This window comes from Octodon degus, unplaced genomic scaffold, assembly GCF_000260255.1.
Source record: "Octodon degus isolate 3935 unplaced genomic scaffold, OctDeg1.0 scaffold00200, whole genome shotgun sequence".
NCBI classification, from domain to species: Eukaryota; Metazoa; Chordata; class Mammalia; order Rodentia; family Octodontidae; genus Octodon; species Octodon degus.
The window spans coordinates 3,730,841-3,741,751 of record NW_004524776.1 but is presented as its reverse complement, the minus strand read 5'-3'; the positions used below and the strand labels follow the sequence as shown (position 1 = coordinate 3,741,751).

The window sequence follows — 10,911 nt, the reverse complement described above, 5'->3', positions numbered from 1 at the left end:
AGGGCAGAGAATACACAGGAAGAACTCCGAGAATTCCAGGAGGGAAGCCGAGAATATGAAGCTGAATTAGAGACACAGCTGCAACAAATTGAAACCAGAAACCGGGACCTCTTGTCAGAGAATAACCGCCTTCGCATGGAACTGGAAACTATCAAGGTGAGGAACTGAGAGGGGTAGATGAGCTTGCAGCAAGGAAGAGCTCTGTGGGGCGAAGGGACTAAAGGCTGGGTCCCTCCCAACTGTAAGCCTTGTGGGTGGATGTAGTTATCATCCTAGAAGCCGCTGTGTGTGGAACTCTGTGACAAGCACATCATGCATGCATCTCTGTGGCTTTTCTTGGTGATCTGTACCAATTTCTTGGGGCACATGGCGGGGAGACCTTTTTGGAGGCTGGAGTATCACTAAAATTGCTAATCATTGTATTACAAGCTTTAGAGCTGTACTGTTCAGTGTGGTGGCCCCCAGCTGCATGTGGCATTCAACTGTAAGTTAATGAAAAAGCTCAGTTCAGGTCAGTTCACGCTAGCTATGTTTGTAGGCCTGGTAGCCAACCACATTTGGATCACACATATCATTTATAGACAGAAGGGCTGTAGAGTAGTTCTCTCATGAAAAAAATGCTGCATGGGGTAACCCCAATCTAGAACAGACTTGTCTTCTTGTGCCTGTAGCAGTCTGCGATTCACTTTCCATGGTTTTTGTTACCTGTGATCAACTGAAATCTGAAACTATTCAGTGGAAAATTCCAGGGATAAATAATTTATAAGCCTTTAATAACTTTTATGGTATATTTTGTTTTAATTATCCTATTTTATTATTGCTCATGTCTTAAAGCTTATAAATTAAACATCACAGGTATGTTAAGTATATGAGAAAACAGTAACATGTTTAGGGTTACATATGTGTGTCTCAAGTTTTGGGCATAACAAAATGTCATGAAATAGATCTCCCGTGGATAAGGGTAGGGGTTCACTGAGATTTGAGGCTATATAGTTCTCTGGTATGAGGGCTGAGTTTTCCATTGTAGGATGTTTAGTAGCCTCCTGCACACTGTCTACTACTTTCCAGTAGCATTCCCCCCTCCAAGGTTGTAACAACCACACCTACCAAGACAGACATGTCCAAACTTAAGCAGTATCTTAGTTTAAGCCAAGATTGGATCATGGCTGTAAAGATCTCTAAGTGCCTGCATGGCTTAGTATTGCTAACCTAATCTCCAGGAACCAATTCCCTAGTTGGGCAGGTTGTCCTGAGGCTTTCTTCTCAAAGCAGTTTTTCACCTTTGCATTTTTGAGCCTTTGAAAACTGGGATCTATCTTTTTCCTGAAATGCCCTCAAGCCATCTTTTTTCCTCTTGTTTGAGTGGAAAGTACCTGGCTTCTTTTTAATGCTAATCTTTTCAGCAGCCTTGTTCTTTGTTCCAACTTTGCAAGCACTTTCTTTTTGGCAAAACTGAAACCATCACTCCCAATTTACTGGAGGAGAGTTTTATTTTGGTTCACAGTCTCAGAAACTTAAGCCCATGCCTGGCTGAAACAGCATTTTGGAAGCATATTAGAACTGTATACTGGAAGGTCCTGGGCAAAGAATAGCTGTTAATGCCTTGATACAGGAAGCATAAAGCAAAAAGAGGAACCAAGAAGGAAAATACAGACTTCCAGGTCATGTCTCCTGGTGACCCACCTTTTCTGACCAGGCCCCACCTCCTAACAGCACATTTCCACCCTTGAGTACAGCACCCCATCATCCAGGCACCTGCCAAAAGCCCCACCTCTGGACCTCTGAGACTTTTGGAGGGTAATCTAGATCTAAACCATAACAGACATGGGAATAAGAATGAGTGTCAAGTGGGGAGCCTGGCCTTACTTGCAAGTGGGGCAAATGAGCCGAGCAAGTGCGATGGTGATTCCAACGGGGAGAGAAGAAAGGCCTCTCAGACCTTGGAATCTGAGTAGTGAAGTTCATGTTTGATGTTGTAGACCAGAAACCTTAACCTGACCATCTGCACAGCAATCTGTAGATGTTTGTTTATCTTTTAGTGGTTTTCATTTCCACGTGTACTGTGAAAGTTTCTAAGCATACAACATGTTTGAAAGAATTTTCCAGTGAATGTCTGTATACATACCACTAGGTTCTACCATGACACTGACCATGCTTTTCTTTTATTCATAATAGGCCTGCCCATCCATCTTCTTTTTCTAGTGCATTTCAAAATAAATTGCAGCCAGGGATAGCTTAGTGGCTCAGTGCCTGCCTGGCAAGCACAAAGTTGTGAGTTCAATTCCTCGTACCAAAAAAAAAGGAAATTGCAAGAATCTGTACACTTCCTCCAAGTACTTCAACCTGCTTATCATCAATTAGTGTCCAGCATTTGCTTATAGGTTCTCTTTTCAATAATAAAATTGGTATATTTAGGGGTTTTTCATATTTAATGTCAACATCTAAGATTTGTAATGTAAAAATTTTCAGGAAAATCTGTATTTCGGACTTCCCTTGAGAATTAGACCCAGTCATTCCAGCAGAAAACAGCCCAATCTGTCTTGGTCCCTGTAACCCTGGTGCGGAAGTCCAAGTGCTGTTTTCTGTTTGTCTGGCATGTGGCCCACTTGTGTCATTGTTAGTAACCTGACCCTTGCAAGAATGCATGCTTAATCCTGCAATAGGCAGCAAAGAATTGTCCTTGTTCTTAAATTGAAGGAACTTGGGGATTAGTGGAGAGATTTGTGGTATGAAGTATGGCTTGGAGAAAATAAGAGGCCTCTGCAGATGCTGAGTAACTATCACTCAGTTACTGAGTAATTAACTGCTTCAAGACAACCTTATTGGGTTAGGTGGTGCACACATGAAATCTCAGCTACTCAGGAGACAGGCAGGAGGATCACAGGTTCAAGGCTAGCCTGGGCAACTTAGCCTTTGAAATAAAAAAGGACTAGGAATGGAGCTTTGTACTGCTATGCTTGTATAGCATGTGTGAGACCTTGACTTCAGTTACTAGTACAAGAAGCAAAGGACTGAGCCCTCGAACCTGCAAAGGATATCTTCATTACAACCTTGGAGCAGAGCACAGGAAGAAATATGAGCACCTTGGAGAAGGAGTACACTGCCACTAGTAAATATTTGTCAGTCACCTAATGTATTCAGCTGAGATGAGTTCATGACAACTGGCTCGTTCATCACAACTTGAATGCAGAAGCCTGTCGGATCAAACAGAGCATCCATTGATGCTTCATCAGCTGGCAGCTTTTTATAATCAGCCCCAAATGAAAGCCCAGCATTCCGGCAGCAGCTTTTCATGTCACGAGTTCAAAGAGGAGACTGTCTGAATGTGTATGCGGAGTAAGGAGTCTTCTCCACATCTTCTTGGAGCTCACCTTAGAATCGAGGTTAATGTCCTGGGATTGTGTTTTATTTGTAGCTGCCATGAAATAAAGGGTGCAGGGTGGTCAGACCCACGCCTGGGGATTGACCTGTGCATATGGGTAGGTGGCCTCTTCCTGAGTTCAAACATAGCTATGCTCACAGCCAGGAAAAGGAAACATCAAAGGGCTCAGCAGCTGGAAGACAGGGCCTGCCCCCCTTCTCAGCACCATGTGAATAACCTGCTGTTCTTTGGCCATTCTTCCTTCCCACGGCCTCTCACCACACCCATCTGGCTCAGCACCATTACCTCACTCCCAATGCCTGTGGATTGTTTGTAGCAACAGATTTGTTGATTGGATCTAGTCAAGAAGAGGAGCGAGTGTGCCTTTGTTTTTAACTTTTGAACTAGATCTTTCTTGTGAGATGTGTTTTGTTTTATGCCGTGTTTGTGAAAAGTTGTTTGAAGGAAAGGAATCTGAAAGCTAGACATGGAGGAGGCCTGTAACTATAATCCCAACACTCTAGGAGATTGAGGCAGGGAACCCAAGTTCAAACCCAGCGTGAACAACCAAGTGAAGCTCTGTCTTAAAAAGTGATTATTGGCTGGGGATATATAGCTCAGTTGGAAGGCCCTGGGTTCAATCCTAAGTAATATCTCAATATCTATACTTTGGTTATCTGGATTGAAGTGGTTTAGGGCCACTGAGCATCCAGCACTGTTTTAAGAACACCAGCTCAAGTAGCTGCAGCCTCATCTTGCTCCAGTCATTTGCTGCCAGTCAACTTTTCCACATATCTGAAATGGGATAAAAGTGACAACATATGCATGTAGTGTCCTAGGCTGATGCAGCCTAAGTATGTCATGGGTTATCTGCTCCAAATGAGCCACAGCTCCTCACTGAGTGGTCATTGGACTCTTCTCTGCTTTTGGAAAGCCCTAGCCAGTTGCACTAAGCTTCCTTCCATAATCAATACTAGTTTTTTTTCTCTTCCTTTTCCTTCTCCCTCCCTTGCCCAGAAGTTTCTTGTAACTTTTCCAATGCTACAGGAAAGTGTTCTGATCAAAAAGTTAGGATATTAACTTTCTGATACAGTCAGTACCTGATGCCCTCCTGTTCGTCATGAGGCTTTCTTTGGCTGTGGACACTTTGTTGGTTTTTGGGCACTGGTTATAGGGACCAGACGCGGGAGTGGGCAGGATACCAGGTGCTCACAGGACCAGGAGGCAGTAAGCCCTCAAGAGTGTGCCTGCTTTGAATGACTGCTACCTGTTCTTAGCAGCTTCAGTCACTCCTCAACATTCTAGGCCTCTGGACAGAAGGTTCTGTTGACTGAGCTTAGGTACGAACCTGGGAGATGAAACTGGAGTTGTTTCCACAGGGATGATGGGAGGAGGGGTCCCATTAAGATTCCAAAATCTGGGTAAGAGAAACCCTCAATAGGAGTCAGGGTGCTGCTAGGGCTTAGGGAAGGAGAAGAATAGCGAACAGCTATGTTTGTAAGGAGATGTCAAGAAAGAGACATACATGTAGCTTCTCAAAGTCTAAAATCATTGTTTTTGTCCTTCAGGAGAAATTTGAAATGCAACATTCTGAAGGCTACCGGCAGATCTCAGCTTTGGAAGATGACCTGGCACAGACGAAAGCAATTAAAGATCAACTGCAGAAATATATCAGGGAGCTGGAGCAAGCAAATGATGACTTGGAAAGAGCCAAACGGTATGTTAGGAAGGAGAAAGCAGGCTGGGAGCCTTTTGTCTCTTTCCCTAGCACATGGGTACTAGGCCCTGGTTGATTATAGAAGACTCAGCAATGAGCAAACTAAGCCAGTGCCTTTCAGGATCTTCATTTCCTGGGGGAATAGAAAATAGGTAAATAAGAGCAACTTAGTTAAGTAAGAAATGCTGAAGTCCAGTGTGCTAGGGGGCCTGTGATAGGTTATATTTATTTGGCAACTGATTGGAGATTGTCAGGCAAGGCTTCCTAGAGGAAATGCCATTTAGACCAGAGATGAATAGCTATAATCCAAGGAAGAGTATAAGGGCATTCTGGGCAGGAGGAAGACATGTGCAAAGGCTCTGATGTAAGGGGGAAGGGAATATGCTCAAAGAACAATAGTTCATACACTACTGTTCTGTAGTTTAGAAGAATAACAGTAACAGTTATTGTGACTTGAGGTGTGTTTTGGGGAAAGAAAACTCTTGCTTATAAGAATTTATATGTTGTATACCCCATACATATTTTTCTATGATATTGGGGATTGAACCCTGGGCCCTTCTATTGAGCTATATCCTCAGCCATTTATTGTTTTTTTTTTTTTCCCATAATTTTATTGAGAAACAAATAGCAATGAGACAGTTTCATACCAAATTGGTAGGACAGTTTCAATAATTAACACACTGCATACATTCTTCTTAGTGGTTAATTGCTGTACAAGATGTAGACTTGATATCCTATTTACAAAAACACCATCAGAACAAATCATTCTATTCATTAACAGAATGCAACTACATATCTATCCCATCCACTTTGAATACACAGATACAAAATGGACATTCATCTGTATACCCTTTTTTTGTTAAGTTCCATTATTTGAATATTATAGGTGTGGCCATTTATTGTTGTTTTGAGACAGTTCCTAGATTGCCCAGGCTGGACCTGGCCTATACTCCCAGTAGCACTGGGAGTACTCCTGCCTCAGCCTTCCAGAGTACCAGGATTACAGGCTGGGCCACATCATTTGCTTTCTTAGACTATTTAGTATTATATTACTTCCTTCAAAACATCTCTACAGTCTTATGGTTTCAAAATTCATTTTGTTATTTTTTTTCCCAGTACCAGGGATCGAACTCAAGATCTTGCATTGCCAGGCAGGCACTTTGGCTACTAAGCTATCTGCCCATCCCCTCAAAATTTATGGTAATTGCACTTTATGCTATAGTCATAAAATTTATTACATCAACAAGTACTGTGATGTCCATACTACATTGTTATAATTTTTGCTTTTAGAAGCCATATATAAAGAAATTGAGAGTAGAAAAATATCCCCTTTATGTTTTTACTCATACTTGTTTTCCTATTGGAACATGATTACATACATTTTTATTGTATACATATTAGGACATAGTTTAATAATAATGAAATTCCTACCCTTAGAATATGAGAAGATAATAAAACAAAAAATACAAATATGAAATGAACATAAGTATGTGTTCTTTACATCATGTTTCATACACAGTTTTTATTATTCACTTATTTGAAACTACATAATTGATAGAGGATTGTGTCATTCAAGTATAAGTTCCGACCTCATAAAACAAATTTATTGGTGGAATCTGTGTGGAGACAAGAAATGTTTTACTGTATGTAAATATCATGTCTTGGTGGATGTGACTTAACTGTGAGATTTTATATTATGGAGAAGAAAACAAGTATACATATTGGTTATTTTAGAAATGTTACCTAAAGTAAAATGACATTAAATATGTATTCCTTCCTGTCTTAGTTACTTTTTTCTCAGTGGGACAAAATACCCAACATCCAAAATTACGGAAAGAAATTAAGGAAGGCTCACAGTTTATGGAGGTTTCAGTCCATACTCAGCTGGCTCCAAGGCAGAGTGGCACATGGCAGAGGAAAACAGCAGAGAGCAAAGGGAAGGTTAGCAGCTGCAGCTGCTAGCTAGCCCCTCTCCCCTCCTTACATTGTAATGCAGATTACCCACCCCAGGGCAGGGGTAGCACTCACACCCGAAATCCCAGCACTGGATCATGAATTAATCACAAACTCTAGAAGCCATCCCAATGACTTCATGAGGCTTTGGGGGGACAGCTAGACACAAACCATAAGATTTTCCAATTAATATAGTTTGTAAACTATCAGTGAGGCTGTGGAAGTTAATTTTTTTTTTTTTTTTTTTTTGGGTGGTAACAGGGATCAAACACAGGACCTGTGCTTGCAAGTCAAGCACTTATTCCACTGAGCTATCTCTCTAGCCCTGGAAGTTAAAATTTTAACATTAACATAGTCAAGGTACAAAACAGAACAAAAGAAACAAACTCGGATTGTATAGATACTAAATTTGACATTTTTTCCTGTCTTATTCAAGAAATACCTCTGTTAGAAATGGGGCATTCAGGTGACCATACTTTGCAAACTCAGTTCCAAACAAGAGTTAGAGGTGAAGATCGCAGATGCAGACTCATCATCACAGGGACAGCGAGGGACCGTGGCAGCTCACGGGACACAGCAGCGCACAACAACCTGGAAAACATGCGTTTGGTGGAAGAGCATTGCATGTCCTAATATTTAAGAGAAAAGCTCTGTATGTTACAACTTTTGACTTACTGTTTTTTGTTTTGTCTTCCATATTTGAGATTTTATTGGTTGTGTTGAGGATCGGTACAGATGATTCACCTTGTACACAGTCCCCAAAAAAGCCATGTATTGTTTTTCAGTTATTCCAGTGACTTTCCAGCTTCAAATTTAGAGGCAAATTTTCTGTAAGATGATTAAGAACCAGTATCTTCAAACACTGACAGCATGTTACTTAAGTCTCACCAGTTCACAGTTTTGTGTCACATACACTACATACTCAAATTTTTTATCTTTCACAGCACATTAACAAAATTAAGCAAACTGGACTACCAAAGATGTTCCAGAGTACACATGATTCTGACAGGGCAACAATTAGGAAGTAGTTTTTTTAGGAAACAATTCTACTAAAAACAAGATGGGAATGGAAGTCATTTAAAATATCCAAGACAGAAAAAAAAAAAAAAAAATCCGAGACAAAGTTGGCAAGATAGCTCAGCAGACTAGCAGACTAAAGTGCCTGCTACGGCAAGTGCAGGGATCATGGTTCCATCCCCAGCACCACATGCCACACCAGCGCCATCCCAAGGTGGGCTGAGCCGGTGCATACCTGTAATCCCAGCACTGGGGAAGCTGAAAGCAAGAGGTTCACTGTGAGTCCAAGCTGCATAGTGAGACCCTGCAAATACATACTATATACATGCATACATACACACACATACATACATACATTAAAAAAATCCAAGACATGTTAAATGCATGGCTATAATTCCAAATTGACATTTAGTATGCCTTGCATTACAGGATAAAACTAAACCCCACCTATGGAATATTAAGCTGACACCCAAGACAGTCAAAGCCTGCCATAACTCAAAATCCCACTATTTTCTGGTTGTACCAAAAAATAACCAGAGAATGCTTTCACCTCTAAAAAATCATTCACACTTAAAAAATGCAATGAGATGGGATTCTCTCCTTTTTGAAAATATTTCTAGAGCTACCAAAAACTTACATTTGCAAAATAGTTGATTAAAAAGATTCTTCTGGATTATATAAGAAGGGAGACAGAAAATACTGATAAGACATGGTGTGTGATTAATCAGGCTTGGCTTCTTTCTCTTCTGCTTCAAAAGAGGCTGCACTCTACCTATTTTTAGTTTCTCCATTTTCCGCAGGTAAATGTTCCTTGGTCCCTTGATTAGCCACTTCAGCCTGCTTTAGCCGCAGCCTTGCAGATCTTCTGGGGAGGGGGCACATGTGAGCCTCCCGGAGCTATGCACTCCTCCCGCTTCTCCCTTCCCATTTGGTTGGATACCAGGGATTAAACCCTAAGCCTATGCATTGAGATTTATTTCCTGATTCAATTGGAGTTTTCTTGGATACATGGTCTCAGTCTGGTCTGGAACTTAGTCTTTCTACGTCAGGTGTGCTCCACCATGCATGGCTCTCAGCCCTAAAATTTGAAACATGCCCGTGTAATAAAAACATAAATTTTATCTAGAACACTTCATTTTCTGATGATACATCATTACTATGCTTGTTTTTAATAAACAAGGTAACATGAAAACAAACTTATTTATATTTAAGGAACACCATAAATAAACTAAAAATGTGCTTATCTTAAAGAAAAACTCTTTAAGATATTGAGATTAACCAGGCATGGTGGCACATGCCTGGGACCAGCCTGGACTATAAAGTGAACTCAAGGCCAGCCTGAGCTGCATAGTGAGACCCAAAAAAAAAAAAAAAAAAAAAAAAAAGTTGCGATTAACTAGCTTTCTTTATGTAATGAGGCACCTCCCCCTGTGGCGTGAATGTTAGTACAGGATCTCACCCCTGTGCAGGTACCTGACCAACTCCAGGTCCAAGAGAAGTATGAAGCCACACAAACAAAAGCCCCCATGGGTACTGAAAACCCTCACTCCTATTCGTAACTTTTTCTTCTGTTGTCTCAGTCTCACAATGTTGCATACAATACTGTCAGTTTCATCTTCCAACCCTGATAACTGTTCCAACAAGGTCTTTTAATATGTTTAGCAATTTAGAAGTCTTCCCTTAAAGACATTGAAATCACCCCATTGGTGTTAGAAGGATTCTTTTTTTGGCTGGTTCAGGCTGCCTTAAGGCTGGGTCTGGTGCAGCATGTGGAGGTGGTGAGCAAACCGCAGTCCCTTGAGCCTGACTGATTTTGGGCAAGAAGGTGCTTTAGACAACTGAGCTAACCCGCCAGCTCCTAAAATTTTGCAAAGGATTCTTTTTTTGGTGGTGGGGGAGCTGGCCCCATTGGTATTAGAAACTTTAGCTCTTTACATGCAGAATTTGTTGAGTCAAGTCATATCTTCTCTTTTATACTTTAATGTATGGCATAGTAGATATATGTACAGTACTTATGCAGCTTAATATTTTTTTTTGTGTATTAAGTACAGGGTCTACAGGGTCTGTACACAAATCAAACTCATAGTGATCCACCTGTTTTCAGCCTCCCAAGCACTGGGATTACAGGCGTGTGCCACCATGCCCAGTCTCAGTCACCATCTCAGCACACCCTGGGCATGGGGCCAGTTTGGCAAGCTGGGGATCAAACCCCAATTGGGCAGTTTAGTCCGCTGAGCTGTCTAGCTGGCACTTGATCTATTTTTTCTGTCAGGAGTTTTAATATTGTCAGTTGAACTTACATTTCTTTCTTTAATTCTAAGATTTATCTATTTATTTGGTACAGGGTCTTGCTAGGCAAGCTTGGACTCCCTGTTGCAGCTCCCCAGCGCTGGGATTACAGGCATGTGCCACCACGCTTGGGCACTTAAGACTATCTCCCCAGCCTCAACTTGCTTTTTTTTATAATCTCAAAATACCCCATTTCTATGTTTATTCTCCATTTCCAGTTTTCCTGACTCTAAATTAATACCTGTATCTTCAGTGTTTATTTCCTGGATTTGTTCTTGGGTTCTGTAAGCATTGCCAATATTTTCTCCACAATTTTTCTCTTTGTTGTTAAAATATCTAACAAGTACATGCCTTGTCCCTTCAATACATCAAACTCCTTCCAGAATGGCCTTCTTGTAGATTGAGATAATATGCTCAATAGGGCTTGTGACTGTCTTGATGTGTATGAGACATACCCAATATTTAAAAGTGTTTGGCATCTGGAATATTTTTAGTTGGGTCATTTATTTTTCCTATTTTTTTTTTATTTTTATTTTTATTTATTTGAGAGAGAGAGAGAGAGAGAGAGAGAGAG

At 40.9% G+C, this 10,911-nt stretch overlaps 1 protein-coding gene across 1 annotated transcript in view; it reads left to right on the top strand.

Moving 5' to 3' along the window:
- Nde1 (nudE neurodevelopment protein 1) overlaps positions 1-10,911 on the top strand; it is a 47,654-nt gene that overhangs the window by 19,859 nt on the left and 16,884 nt on the right. Inside the window, exons 2-3 of the mRNA XM_023704698.1 lie at positions 3-156; positions 4,930-5,078. Coding sequence (XP_023560466.1) covers positions 3-156; positions 4,930-5,078 — 303 coding nt within the window. The remainder of the gene's footprint in view (positions 1-2; positions 157-4,929; positions 5,079-10,911) is intronic.